Source organism: Strigops habroptila, chromosome Z, assembly GCF_004027225.2.
Source record: "Strigops habroptila isolate Jane chromosome Z, bStrHab1.2.pri, whole genome shotgun sequence".
NCBI classification, from domain to species: Eukaryota; Metazoa; Chordata; class Aves; order Psittaciformes; family Psittacidae; genus Strigops; species Strigops habroptila.
This window is the reverse complement of record NC_044302.2, coordinates 63,617,638-63,633,348: the sequence shown is the minus strand read 5'-3', so window position 1 is coordinate 63,633,348 and position 15,711 is coordinate 63,617,638. Positions and strand designations below refer to the sequence as shown.

The following is a 15,711-nucleotide window of genomic DNA, read 5'->3' as shown; positions in this document are numbered from 1 at the left end:
TCTCGTTTTTTTTAATTCTTTAAGGCATTTATTTTCCTCTCTCTATGTCCCAAACTTGGGGCAGTTTTGTTGTTGTTTTTTGAGGGTTTGGGGGTTTTTTTGTTTGGTTTGGCATGGGTTTTGCTTTCCTGTGTTTTTATGGACCCCAAGACTTTTGTTTTCCCCAGCTTTTTTTCACTCGTCCCCAGTTCCTTCTTTCCAGCTCCTTGAGTCTCTCCTACCAGAGCCCAGTCCTATAGATGTCTTTCTCCTACAGCCTCTCTCTCAGTAGATATGAGAATATCCTTTACTCTTTGCTCCTCCGTATCCATCTCTTTTCTTGTTAGATACTTTCCCTATGTTACTTTGACCTCAGGTCTCTCTCCTTGTGCCTTAAAACTGAAGAACCCTCTTCTACTAGCTCATCATAAGCAACCCTGCTTCTGAGCTGCTTAAGGTTCCCAGTGGAGTTGTAAGGCTACCAGTTGAGATGCAAATTGGTTGCACACCTGCCTAGCAGGGAAGGCACAATGCAGCTGATACAGAAAATGCAGAGACTGAATGTCATTAGAACTCATAAGGTTTAGAGGAGTTTTGGGTCGAGTTTTGGCCAGAAACAAAAGTTACATCCAAAGCTGTGAAAAAGAGCTCTGTCGTAACAAGCCTTGTAACTGAAGATCTATAAGTAAGCCTGTAACTAAAGGTTTTGAAGGGATCTTTAGTGTGGGGTGATGAGACACTGGAACAGGTTGCCAAAAGAAGTTTTGGATGCCCCATCACTGTCAGTGTTCAGGGCCAGGTTGGATGGGGCTTTGAGCAACCTGGTCTAGTGGAAGGTGTCCCTGCCTGTGGCAGGGGGGTTGGAACTAGATGATCTTTAAGGTCTCTTCCAACCTAAACCATTCTATGATTCTACAATCTTACCAGGGACCTTACAGGACTCTCATTATTTTTACCATCATTTGGGGTTATAAAGCATCTCTGCTGTACCTGCTTGACGTCCGTTACTCTGCTCTCTGGAAGGTCTTTTCTAGCACAGTTCATCTTCTAATTTTCAGCCTCTATTCAGCACCTCATACGATTGTTGTCCCACTTTTTCCAGGAACATTTTGAATGGGTAGACACTGTTTGCAAGCACTGATTAAACTTGTGCATGTGCTAATGAGACCTTCCAACAATGGAGAAGAATAGTTGAGTGTCTGTGTTATCTGCATTACTTTTTTTTTTTAAATATGGCCTTTGTCAGACCCCCACCAAGCTGATTTCTAGTCCAGCCAGTATCACAGCTTTCTTTTCTCACTGTTACCACCACGCTGTTCTGCCACCCGTTATTCCTTATGCTAGATGCAGCTCCCTTCCTTTGCTCCAAGACAATGGCTACCAGTGAATAAAATAATCCATGTCAGCCCTTTTGTTTTGATACAGTTGCCACTAGGTGCCTATAAACAATACATCGTCTTGTGAGCCATGCCCAGGCCAGGCTGCTGGTTCCAGTAAACCTATATTCTTGTTTAGGCAACTGGTGTGACCAGATAGTATCTTGTATTTCCAAGCCTATGCACAACATTTAAATCGTTTTTAAAAGCAACACTGGATAAAACCAAAGACAATAATACTGCTTCACTTATTTGAAAGTGAAATTTGTTATGTGTAAAACTGAGAATGGCTTTTCAAATTTGTTTTCGAAAATTCTGTTTCTAAGATTTATAAACCTTTTTTTTTTCAGCATACAGTAATAGGAATATAGACAAATAAGTTCCTCTAATTCTTGTCCCTTCTCTCTTTCTCTCTCTCTTTCCTGTCATTACGTTCAGATGATAGACATGATGTACTTTGTCATCATCATGTTGGTGGTTCTGATGAGCTTTGGTGTTGCAAGACAGGCTATTCTCTTCCCTAATGAGGAGCCTTCATGGAAGCTGGCGAAAAACATTTTTTACATGCCTTATTGGATGATCTATGGAGAAGTGTTTGCAGACCAGATAGACCGTAAGCAAGTTTATGATTCTCATACTCCAAAGTCAGGTATCTAACTGTGATCAGATGATGTCCTATTAGATCATGTGTGTGTGTTCAATAAATGGCTCAGGATAGAGGAACTCCTTCATCACAGAGAATGGTGCCAAAAATATTTTTTCAGCTAATATTGGGGTGTCAGTTTCAGAACATGCTTCTGGTATCACTTCACAATTATTTACCCAGAAATCTGTAATGCTAAATTACCTTGCATATAAAGAATGTTTTAAATGGTTCCTTTTTACTAGTTGGGTGACAGGAATATCCTCTCAGGGATACACCGTGAGTTCTTTGGTATACCTAGGACATAAAAAGTCACTTCTTTTTTTTCTCATCCATTGGTTTGATTTTTAGACCTAAATACTTTTCACCTAACTTCATACTGATCATGAAGTCTAATAATACTGGATTAGACCTTCAGCTCATGCACTTCATGAGTATCTAACCCAATGTGTTTTCTCTGTTACCTACCCTCTGCCACCAGCTTTAAGCTAAACCACGTAATGCAATTCTTTGGGGACAGTAGGTCCATTATTAGAATTTTGCGTTATTTATTTACTGGAAGGCATGACTGTGCTCACATCAGTGCAAACAGAACAAAAGCTATCATTTTATATACTGTCTCTGAGGATTCGTTTGGCTGGTGACCACCAGAAAGCCAGTTTTCTATTTAAATTAAACCTTCTGGTGCCACCCAGTGCATTACAGCAAAGGAGAGGGGAGGTCATAAGAAATGATGTGGTAGATGAACAAACTAAGAATCACAAACAATGTATCTTTAGCAATCACTGACATGCAACTGATGTTCATCATTCCTATTTAAATATGCGTTAGCCTTGGCAGCGTTTAGAAGTGAGTATCTTCTCCAGTGGCAGATGGCATCCATTAAAGCTCTGTTTAGAATATTCCTTTTTATCCTATGTACCACCTTAGGAAAGGGCAGTGTTTTCATAATTTATCTTCGTGTTCAGTATTGACAAAGTTTGAATGAAAAAGGTGTTGATTTCTCCTGAGCTGGTTAAGGTAATAAATGTATCTGTATCACCAGTAATTTCCCCAACTTAACAGAGTTGCAGATGGACAGACGTACACATATCACATGGCAGGTATTTCAGCAGTTCCATATTAATTTCTTTACTCCTGGTTAGCACAGAATCATTACTGTGGATACAGATGAAACCTCTTTTTTATGTTTACTTCCCCACTTTGTTTTCAGAGGCAGCATGGCATGCAAGGAAGTAAACAAATACCTAAAATCACAAAGCTTCTCACTGAGTTTGTCTTTTTACCTGGTTCCCACATTTTTATCCTATTTCCTTCTCTTTTCTTTTCTTTAACAATTCATTTCATTCCAAAGGCATGATGGCTGGGGGTGTAAAACTTCATCTTGCTTCAAAAGTATAATAGAGTGATAAAGGTTTATCCTATTAAACTATGACTTCCTTCCACAAGCTGAATTCTGTCTGTCCCTCTACAAGTGGCCATTTATTGATATTGTACTAAGTAACTATTATAGTGCAACAAACTGTAATTGGCTGAATATAAAGGTCGTGGTTGGTTGGTTTTGGTTTTGTTTTTTCTTAAATTAAGTGCTGATTATAGTTTAGAACCCCAAAACCTCAGAAACTAAAGTGTCTTTGTATGAAGCATGGGATTTAAGTATGAAAAGAGGGTGGCAGGCTCCATGCCCTTGCATGAGGATTCAGGGATAGTCTTGGACGCTATTCAGATGCCCAGCATTTAAACCTTGCAAAAAAGATGCAGCATAATTACTTCTGAGTCTTAGGGAAAGCAAAATTCCTGATTGTTTCAACTCCAGCTGTAAGTGTAGGTATGTTGTTGTTCTGTGTGTCAAGGAAACTAGGAGTTGCAGCAAAAGTGGTGATGCTGAAATGAAGAGCAGCACCTAGTTCCTCCTTCCTGAGAGACAGATGATGCAGGGAATTAGAATCTGCCACTCCTGCAGCACAAAATATTTGCAATATGTCATGTCTGTCTGAGGCTTGGTTGTCTCAGAAATGTTACCTCAGGAATAGAGTGGGAGCATAAGCAAATGGTTGGTGATAGTGTTACACAATCAGAATGACCTGATTGGCACCCAAAAGGTTTTATTAGTATGCTTACATTTTTTCGCGATTGGAAATCTGTTTTCAGATACATTTTCGAAGTTGTTCTAAGCTAAATCAGCCACTGCATACATGTTAGAGTACTACAGTGTTTGTACTTTCTCAAATAAGATAAACATGTTCTAAAATTGCTCTGCTACAACTGCAGTTGAACTTTACAACTTGGAGCACTATTTTTATTATTATTATTACTATTAATATTATTATTACTATTATTTTAGCAAACCAAAAGGGTTTCTTTGTGGTTTTCTTTAATGTGTTTAATATTGCTACATTATTTGCAAGTTTGAGATTCACCAAAAGTGCTGATCTTGAAAGTGCATATACGTTTGAGCCACGATTTTGGAGAATATCCTACTGTTGAGAAATGTACAAAGAAGTATGCACTCTAAAATTTCTAGCTTACTTTTTGTTTGTTTGTTTCCTTTTGTGTTGATTTGTGGAGCATGCCATTAAGGCTGACCAGATGTAATGTCTGGATTCATCTCATCAGCTGGCAACCTGTTCATCCAGTAGGTCTGCTCATGATTTTTATTTCAACACACTGCACTGCTTAAACACTAGCTAAATGCCTCGCTCTAAAATAATGCTTTCATATACGTTTACATTTTTAACCCATAATTTTTGTATTCATTTCAATTTTTAAATACATACATTAACTGTAATGTGTGTTAGTGTCCTGTTGACATGTGATCTCATCTTCAACTCAAAAGTGGGGACAATTAATCCTCACTTCTGAGATTATGAATACACTATTCAGTGGTGTCATTTATTATCAGTGATGTACATGAAGACTACATTCCTACAAATTCCTGACTATCAACCAGTTGTTGATAGGGAGGGAAGGGGAAAGCAGGTAAAACTTTTAGAACTGTGTTCAAATTTTCAGATAAATTCAACAAAAAGAGCAAAACCAGTCTCAAAGTTGTTCCTCTCAGACTGAGAGTTCATTACAGCTGGAGCGACCACTTTCTAAAAACCCTGTCAGAAAAAGCAGGGGTTTTGTAAAAAAGGATTCAGAACTAGAATGGCCACCTGAACCAATTCTTGGATGAAGCTTCTGAGAAGCAAGAACCTCTGAGTATGCACTTTGCAATGCCTAAAACAGTGCTGGGGAGGAATCACAGTAACACATGGAAGAGCAACTGCTGCTCGCGATGGAGACATCCTAGGTTCCTAGTGCTCTTTCAGTTCCAGCTACCCATGAAGTCCACAGTTCAGCACCACAGGGGTTTGGGGAATGAGGAACTAGAAAAGACAGACTTTACTATCACAGTGCAACCATAATGGTCCTCCTCTAGATCTTGGAGCAGGAAGTGAGCAGCATGTGGTCTGTAGACAAAGGAGACACAACAAAGATTTGTTAGGCCATATTGTTCCTCCAACTATGTCCAGCTATTCAGCTAATTCTTTCTAGCTGATCTGACAGTGACAGAATATTATATGTACCATGTTGGATCCTCAGGAAGTTTTAGTAATTACCTGAAACAGCCTTTGGAAGTACGTAAAGATCAGGGATTAGTTAAGCTGCTTCACAGAAAAGTGCAACCAGTCAAAATACCAGTCCAAGTGAAACATCATTAATGACTAAAGCCACACTGGGCTATTGAGTTTTGAACTGGGCCTTGAAAATCTTAGTTAAGGATTCTTGGGATTCAAATAAAGGCTTAGACTGGAGAAATGAAAGGAGGCAGTAAGCTAATCAAATTTATGAATTATTTAAAGGTTGGGAAATGAAACATTAAGTATATTTCAGGAAAGGAATAATAATAGGAGCTTGATAAATTGAAAAAATTAGACTGGCATCAATTATGTAGTTGAATGAAGATATATTATTATCCACTGTTAGCTGGGAGAGGAAGGGCGATCCAGGTCAGGGAACCAGTGATGGTATATGCAACTGCCTCACTTTTAGGTTCCTTTTGCTGATGCAGCTGAGCCTTGTGCTGCCCGATGGGGTCCATGGGATAGCAGCCAGCCACTTAGCTGCTTTAGTGAACACCTGTCCAGAAGGAAATCCACAAACACTATAAAATGTCTCCCTCAGTTCACCTCACTTTGTTTGGCACTATTGCTGACAATTTTAGCAAAAGTAAAAATAATTGCAACATAGTTGTCACATGCAGAGAACTTTGTTTTCATCTTACCAAGTTATCTGTGCCTCCAGAATACTATGGATGCAGAAGTATAAGAAATATAAGAAATATAAGATATATAAGATAAAAGTAAGATATATAAGAAATACTGAAGAGGAAGGGATTATTCAGGGAGTGAGTTTCCTTGGTAAAAAATGTAGATAGATGCCATTGAGAAATGGCAGTCACCTCTAGAAAATCAGCAGTAAACCTCACATTTTCCTATATTAAGAAGGCAAAGCAACTGAGAATACTATTAGCCAACATGGGTTTGGGGTTTTGGGTTTGGGCTGTTTCTCAGATTTGCCTAGTGTCTCACATGTTAGGTTTGCATCTGGATTTTCTTTCCAGCTGCAGTATTTCAAATGCCATCTTGAATCTGAAGATCAATCTGAGTTGTGTTTGTTGCCTGTGCCTACTCCCTTATTGGAAAAACCTACATAGTTTAAGAGAAAACAATGGGGCCTCCTTCTCTTCCATTTGTATTGGAGGAATGCCAAGTAATCAGAACGTAATTGTTTCAGAGGAGAAGAGACGATTATACACAGGCTTTAACTATCCAATAAACTGAAGATGCAAATATAATTACTACAAAAGACTTTTAAAAAAATTCTTTAAATTTCTTTGTCTGTTAGATTTATTTATTTATTAAAGTTATTTATTATTAAAGTTATTATGAAGGTTTCTTCATATAAATGAAAATTTTAATTTAAATTCTATATGATTTTGGAGGTCTGATGCTTTTCATGTTTCCACGGGAGCTTTCTATAAGGGATGTAATTTCTGTGTGGTTTTGTCACCCCTTTTGTTTTTTTAATCTGTATGCAGGTCTGCAGCACAAGCAACATTTTTAGCATTTTTAGACAAAAGCAGTGGATAAATTTTGTGTCCAGCCTACACACCATTTTGAAAGTCTCTCTGGCTTGAGTTGCAGTAATATTTCCCTTCCTGGTACTCCTCTGAGGTTTCGTTTAGGGTTCCATTTGGTTAGATTTTTTTTATGTGGGGGCAAGAAGGAGGGAGAAAGCATTAGAGAGAACAAGAGAAATATAGGTATTTCCTATAAATTGTGATTAAAATACCAGCAGATTAGAGAGTTGCTTCAAAGTCATTTTTAATGTGGCTGAGGGCAAGAGGCAATGTGTCAAGTCACAATGATGTAGTTAAAGCAACTTTTTTGAAGTAATGAGGCCCTGGATGTTTCAGGTGATGAACAGAGCAATGGTGTGAGAGTCAGAGTTTCCAGAGTTTGGTATTTTCTCTGCCAGTGAAGAAGTGGACAGCCCTAGGCAGCTTGCTTAGCCTTTTTTCAGCATTTACCAGCCTGGCAAGCTGGTAAAGTTGCTTAGACATTTCATTAAGAAAATGATAAATTGCTTTCACATCCTTTGGGTTCAGTGCAGATCAAAATTGGAAGGTGCCTATATACTTATAAACAGGGTGAGGAAGGTGCATTTAAAATATCCAGATTTGAATAAAAAGGAAAGACGTATTGGTTTGTTAGTTAATACGCACACATATTGGTTTCCTTATTCTTTAGAACTGCAATCATATGAACCCATTCTGCAGTTTTGTGTCATCTCAAACAAATCAACTTGTAAAAGTGGTATCATAGAATCATAGAATCATAGGGTTAGGGTTGGAAAGGACCTTAAGAGCATCTAATTCCAACCATCTGGTTTTATGTGAGACGTTTCATCAAAGTCAGAAAGCTATTTGGAAACAAAACTGTTCAATTGTGCACTTTCCTCTCTCCATTACTTCCCACAACTACTTTGAAAGGGTGAAGCTGGGGGAAAAGTCATGACGCAAGCCCTCCACCCAGTACACAGTAAAAATGAGCAGTGTCCATGTCATGGCAGTAATTACAGCAGGAAAACAAATTCTTCCAGAGCTCTGCTGCCACTTTAGGCTTGGAGCACACAGAGGCATGGGTTATTGATGTGTGCTTTGCAACTATTTGCTGGCCAGGAAAGAGGAAGGGTTAGGTATATAGCAGGAAAGGCCCATATAGGAAAAATAAGCATAGGAGGAGACTGTGGAAAAGGAAACAAGATGTGCAAAAAGTATGTACATCCACAGATGTCAGGATGCAATATTTGGAAGCTGAGTGAAGTTAATGCATATAATTGAAATTAAAACTACAGCCATTTATTTTTTTCTAAAGCCTGAGTTCAGGACATAATGTGCAACATGTATACAATGGCCTGTAGGTATCAGGCTGAATGGGTTTTTCAGTTACCTGAAATAGACACATAGTTGTACGACAGAATTTGCTTCAGCAAAACATTTCACTAGAATTAAGTGCTGTATGTATTTTTTGTTAAAGCAAGGCTGTAATGTAAAAAGATGAGTATGTTTTTGTACATGTTAAAATTGTGCTTTGAAAAACTTTGAAAAAGTTTGTTATCAGAGTATGTTTTGTAGTATGTTATCAGAGTACTGAACATACTACAAAAATTACTTAACTTCTCCAAACATAATTAAAATGGTCAAACCATGTTAGACATGAAAGGCAGGTGCAGATCCCTCAGGGATGAGGCACAGCACTCAGCAAGTGAAAGCTTTGGCTTTATGGAAAGCATAGGATTACCACAGAGGGAGCCCTAGGACACTGATATGGTCAAATGGGGACCTGACACAATGGAGTCCTGCTTGGGAGTGAAGCTCAAGCAAGAGCACTGTAGGGGTGAATAATACAACTTTCATGGATTACCATATCATATTTATGCACTGTCCTTTTTTGCTCATTAGCAAACAGCAAGTGCTGTTGTCCAAATTCTGAGATCTGTAGCTCGCCGTCATGTTGGCGCCCATGCAGGAGTATGTGCAGACAGGGAGAAAACAAACTACCCCATCTTACCAAAGCAAGGAAACAAGATGTGCCTGTGACTCTACATACTTGGACTGGGGGATGAATTTTTTTTTGTAGAAAGTCTAATTTGACGATCACTGTGTGGAATAAAACAACAGGGGTACATTAATGGTATTCTGAATGCTCTGTTGTAGGCAAATAGAGCTGGAGAAATAATTTTTGTCTTGGTAGATGTCAAGGCTGATTTTTATTTTTTAGATCAAATTCTCTTATTTTAATATAAAAAAAAATTGAATAACTTAATTGTAACCAGGCTTTGAGCTGAGTTTTTGATCTCATTGATCTAAGGTTTAAAATATGTTCTTCACTGATTTCTTCTTTTTTGCTTCTCACCATTATTTATTCTGTTCTTCAGCACACAAAAGGACAACAGGTTTCATCGACTGATACGTGATTTTTCTGTTACTGATGAAATCATGATGGGTTTTGGTACTGTGTTGTGTTGGACTTTGTAGCTCTGAATCAACATGTGAGCATGTTAGTGTTTCTGCAGAAATGTAAGTCTCGCACTTAAGTGCTGATACCAAGAAGTATTGAATGTCCCGGTTTCTGCTGGGTGGAGGCTAAGGCACATAGCCCCACACTTACAGCCACTCAAAGATGGCATTTTGAATGTCTAAATGAAACTGCTGTTTGCAGCAGCATAGGAAGCATGAAATCAGCACTAACTTAAAACAATCTGCAAGGTGGTGCTTTCTGAGAAATAAAGAATTGCGTACCTCCAGCCTGTTACAGCAATAAAATGTATTTTTGTAAGTAAGAAGGACTAATGATAGCAGACACAACAGAGCTGCTTGTAAAAGTAGAGTTGTGAACCAAGTTCAGAAGGACCTTTCTGAGAAGAAGTAGTAGTTGGTATTGGAAATCATGGATTTGTTGACATAGGATGGAATTTTTCAAAACATATGGCATTGGCAAACTTTGTTGTCTGTGAAATCAGTGGGAAACTCTCATTGATATCAGCAGGAATGGAGCCAGTGCTGAGCACTTTGAAAATCCCTCAGTTAAACTGGTGTTTGATGGAGAAGAAGGGAAGCTAGCTGTAGTGCTGTGCAAAATTTACTGAGATGGTTTGTATATGTAAGCTGCTGCTTCTATTATTTGCTTGAAAAGCTGATTACAGAAGTGTTTAGGACCAGTAGGACTGAGGTTAGAAAAACATAAACTAAACCCACGCTTGCATATGAACATCACCCACCACAGCACATGAAGGCATGTAAAAAAATAATCAAAGCAACAATCTAACAGTGTTTTTTCTCCCCTTGCTTCAGTTCTACAACATTAATACTAAGAACGCTTTGGTTCCAAAGCATTTGGGGAAGAAACAGGTGGCAACTCTGCTGCCTGCATGTCCCTTTACCTGTTACAGTAAAGACTTGATAATCTAGGCATGCAGTCAAAAGTCCTTAATAGCAGAGGGTCATTATGAGTATGTCCCAGAGGGCAGTGCAGTGCACAGTAATAAATGTCTACTCTTCAATTTACTTTCATGTACTTCTTTTTCCTTATGCTGTTTATCACATTATCACATCCTTATGCGATTTATTCCATTATTTATATCAATCAAAAAAAGAACTTTCACAAATAAAAATAAAATACATAAGGTTTTTTCAAGGATTAAACGTTTTGACTATTTTATTTGCACAGTTTCTACTTTTTGCACACTTTGCATTTGCACACTTTCCACTAATTACTACCAGAATACCATGATATTTTAGCTGTACGCAACCAGACAGCTTACTCACACCAGGCATGTCTCCTGCAGTTTCTGAGGGGAATATCTTGATATTCAAGGCAAATAACACACAGTAACAAGAACTGTAGCTTGTAAAATCTGTGATAGCAAGTGCAGACTTCTTGGAGGGGAACATCAATGTCATCGTTATTTGGAAGATACTGCTTTGGCTGGCAGACCTTTATATATATTTAAATATTTCTGTAAAATGCACTGAAAAAATAAGATTCATTCCCATTTTGCATCTTTTTTGCATTTTGTTCTCAGCTCCTTGTGGTCAAAATGAAACCAGAGAAGATGGCAAAATAATCCAGCTACCTCCCTGCAAGACAGGAGCATGGATTGTTCCTGCCATCATGGCCTGTTACCTCTTGGTTGCCAACATCCTTTTGGTGAACCTGCTTATTGCTGTTTTCAAGTGAGTAACACACTGCAAAGTACGGACTTAGGGGGGATGCACATTATCCAAAGCCTAAGAAGGCTGCTAAACTGAAGACTTTGGCTGAGACCCATTTTCAGAGGATGTGATGAGGAGAGGGACAGAGGCAGTAGCTTGTCTCCAGGTATAAAGGGAAATGCCAAGTTCTTCACATTGTCTCATTTCCACCAACAGACACCCCATGGGAATCAGGGCAGAGAAGCCAAAATACTTAAAGTTCAGTGTAGCATTATTCACTCCTAATACAGAAAACAAGAATAAAAATACTTCTCTGTCTCGTTGGATTGTTGTAAGACTCAGTGGTTGTACAGAGCAGATGTACAGTGATAAGACACTTTGAAATGGCTGATTGCCACTGTGCTTTGCTGAAGCACAAACTTACTCATTTCTTTTGTTCCTCTTTTTGCAACAAGGCAACATTTGCCACTGGTAGTAATATATGTCTAGTTAAGGTGCTGTCATATCATCTTTGGCAAAGTACCCAAAACCATTTCAATCTGATTGTTATTTTCCTCTTCTTGTCTTCTAGCAATACATTTTTTGAAGTCAAATCCATATCCAATCAAGTATGGAAGTTTCAAAGGTATCAGCTAATCATGACATTTCATGAAAGACCTGTTCTCCCACCGCCTCTGATCATTTTCAGCCATATGACTATGATATTCCAACACCTCTGCTGCAGATGGCGGAAACATGAAAGTGATCCGGATGAGAGAGACTATGGATTAAGTAAGCCTTAGACAATTTACAGAGTGGCAATTTCCAATGCCCTCGGTAATACCTAGTGTTTGACATGAATGAAGGCTAAATCCAGCACCTTGATAACCTTTCCAGCAGAAAACTACTTTTAACTGCAAGAATCTTACCTGAATCAGTTTTACCTGCATTGCTCAGCCCTTAGTTCTCCTCAGAGTGTTAATGAGGCTATGTTTTTCTGGGATTTTTTGGGCTTGTTCCATGCTTTGTTCCTTCAAAAGAAAGTGGTTTGTTTTCCTGTTGCTAGAAGTCTGTTATTGCTGGAGTTCTTCTAACAGTCCATTGCACTTCCAGATCTCAGTTTTACTTCTGAAAATACAAACAATGCATTCCTACTTTTTGAGCAAACAGCACATACTTCCCCCCAACACACTTTTTGCCTGTATAGTCTGAGAGATGGAGAGAAGTATGGAGAGAAGTAATTACTTTGTAGACACATGTTCTCTTCTTGACACTGACTCAAACTGGAGGAGTAGTTTCTCCAGTTGCTTTTAATATGAACTCCCGTAGACATGATGGAAAACCTGACAGATTATTTTGATAACACTTTCTCTCCTCTTATCTAGTTCTTCAAAGTAGAAGATCTCCACCACCACCAATGCACATGCCAGAGGCAGAGAGCTTAGGGATATGCATCTCTTCCCAATATTAGCCATGCCACAGCCCACTTCTCTATGAGGAGAGAGCTGAAGGCATGTGATGGCACTGGAGATGCAAGTGCAATTAGCTGTATCTATCTGCTTTCATACCAGCAGATAATTAAATTAAAATGCCAGTTAAATTTGAACCCTGCTTTTGAAAGTTTAGTCCATGAATTCCATAATAAGAATGTAGTTAATTTCATGTGTTAAGCTTTGCCAAATTCACATTTTCCTGTTGTTTCCACAGAACTTTTCATAACTGAGGATGAATTGAAAAAAGTCCATGATTTTGAAGAGCAGTGCATAGAAGAATATTTTAGAGAAAAGGATGATAGATTCAATTCCTCCAATGATGAAAGAATCCGTGTCACTTCAGAAAGGTGCACTTTTCTGTTTTTTCTCTTATAAGTTGATCTGGAAATGTATTTCTGTTGCCATTCTCACCTTTTCTTTCTTCTTCTTGAAAGGGAAACATATGAGATTTTTTAATGTCTAACTAAAAAGTAGAATGATAAAAGGTGGTGAATTTCTTTTCTCTTTTTTTTTTTGTTTTGTGCTAAAGCAAATGTTCCAATGTTCCTCAAAGTTTTGAAAACATGAATCTTTTAGCCAGTTGTATTAGAACACAACTGACATAGTGAGAAACTTACATATCCTTACATTTCAGTTCTTAATGCACAACCTTAGGGGCACAAGTGGTCAGAACACAATGGGAAGGTAAATGAGAATTCCTCAATTAAAACTATGGCTTTAGCACTGACCTACTAGCCATTCAGTTAAAAACCAAGCCTTGTTTCAGGATAGCCTTGCGAAATAAGTTAGTTTCATTGAGAGCAATAGGGATCTTGCCATTAATTTAAAAAGAACTAGACATTTCACCTACAGCAATGAAATGCTCAGAGGACAAAGGTAATACATTAATTTAGCGGAAGTTGATAGTCTTCAAATTGATCAGTCCTAAAAATTCATAAATCTGTTAATCTGCTGTGGTACTTACTTATATGCTTTCATCACACAGCAGCTGAGCAACAGAGTTAAATTTTGAGGACAGTTTGTTGTTTGATTCATAGTACTGTTACCAATAAATATTTTAAGGCAACATCTTGTCAGATATTAATAAAATTTATGAACCACTGAATAGTCCATTGCCTGAATACTCCACAGTAAGCTGAATATGGAGGTCAGGTGAGTTGTCATTGTAATTGATTACACAGATGTAACACTTTTCTCCTTATACACAATCTTGTAGCACTGCCCCTGATGCAGCTATGCCTAAGACATGTTTTCTCTAGGCAAGGAAACACCTTTTTAATTTGGTTTTGAAATAAATCTATCCCAGAGCAGGATTAGTAGGTATAAAATCCTTTAATTATCTGCATTACTGAAAACAGCACTCCTAAAGTACATATTTTAGAAAAGGATAATAGAGGAGAAATATGGTAAAAGGCATGGAATGGCTTCCTCTTAAAGAATTGCCAAGTAATTCAGCTCTGCTTGGTCTAGAAGAGACAAACGAGGAAAGAAATTATAGAGGTCTATATAATAATGAGTGCAAGGAGAGGATGAGTAGAAATCAATTGTTTGCTGTCTCTCCCAGAACAAGATATAGGGCAGCAACAGATTAACCTAGCAGGAGCCCAGGTTCAAAATAAACAAGAATTGGTGATTTTTTCATGCAGTAAGTAGTCGAACAGAGCAAATTCTTGAAAGCTGCTGAGGTCTAAAAGAAGCTGATGATGTCAGCTAAAAGTACACATGGGTTCAAACAGAGACTAGGCAAGCTTATGGAAGAAAAATCCAGTAAGGACTGCGAAATATACAGAGATCATATTGAGTCCATGAAGTTCCTGAGTGGTAAACGGTCTCTCCTGTTTAGAGACTGGAGAATATAAGGGGGGAAGAATTGCATGTGTTTCAAAGCAAGATCATGGGCTAAATTGGTTGGTGGTCCAACTGAGTGCCTTTTTTTCTTACATTCTCATAGTCCAGTGGTCAGAGAACTAACCTGAAAATCGTAGATACGGGTTCAAATCTCTGTTTGGCCATAGCTTTCCTTTTGGTGGCCATGGAAAGAAGAGGCATATTTGAAGCATCTGTAAATAATAAGTGATCCGGCTGAGACCTCCCCATTTGGGAAGTGCTCTAAGTCCTTGAAGTCCAGTATGTCTTTGCACTCTGTGCGGACCCATTTTATAGGAAAAGAGCCTTTATCTCTATTTTCAATGGACAGCCTAAAGCACCTCGTTCCAGAAGAGAGTTCAAGATTATGAATCTTAAATGAAGACAAGCACCTGAGCCCTACAGAGAAGTACTTCTTTAAAAATCCATTTATCTCAGTCAGTAGTGTAATGTGGAAACCAGTATGCCCCAGCTCTGTAAGGGAGACAAGGGTAGCGACCCCTTGAGGTACAGGGTCCACTCCCAGACCCAATCATACTAGTAGTACTTGCAGCAATTAAATCCCAGGCGAACACAGTTTCTCAACTTATAATAGCTCTCTTATCTCCTTGCCAAACCAACTGCAATGCTTTACCACATAAGGCAAGTGCAAATACATCAAAGATCTGAGGACTACTTTAAAGATGTCTGAGGAATCAGAGATATCTAAGTATCCTAAATAACACACATTTTAAAAACTAGATGCCCAAGGCTGGCATTTTGCTGGCAATTATGGCCAGGGAAGATTTCCTTGAAGTGTTCTTAATCTAAAACTTCAGACTTCTTTTTTTCTTTAACCTGTGGAACATTCAAATATTTAAAATCCAGATTTACACTTTATAGTTTCTATATGAAGACATCTTTGTATGATTAACAAGATGTAAAGAAAACAGAGAAGATGCAAGACTACAGTTTCTCTTCTAATGTCCTGTCATTAGCCTGTACTAGTAGACCAAGCACCAAGCACAATGCCAGGAGATATCGGTTTAGTCATCTGTCCAATTAACTCAGCTTTACACAATGTCAGATCAAACCAGAAAGCCCCACAAATGTGAGTGAAGTTCCCCCTCA

The 15,711-nt window shown here is 38.3% G+C and overlaps 1 protein-coding gene across 13 annotated transcripts in view; it reads left to right on the top strand.

Annotated features, from left to right (window-relative positions):
- Positions 1 to 15,711, top strand: part of TRPM3 (transient receptor potential cation channel subfamily M member 3) — a 259,596-nt gene that overhangs the window by 230,554 nt on the left and 13,331 nt on the right. For all 13 annotated transcript variants that reach the window (XM_030512603.1, XM_030512601.1, XM_030512612.1 and 10 more), the window contains 4 exons: positions 1,794 to 1,968; positions 11,134 to 11,284; positions 11,835 to 12,034; positions 12,950 to 13,082. In XM_030512603.1, the coding sequence (XP_030368463.1) occupies positions 1,794 to 1,968; positions 11,134 to 11,284; positions 11,835 to 12,034; positions 12,950 to 13,082 (659 nt within the window). The remainder of the gene's footprint in view (positions 1 to 1,793; positions 1,969 to 11,133; positions 11,285 to 11,834; positions 12,035 to 12,949; positions 13,083 to 15,711) is intronic.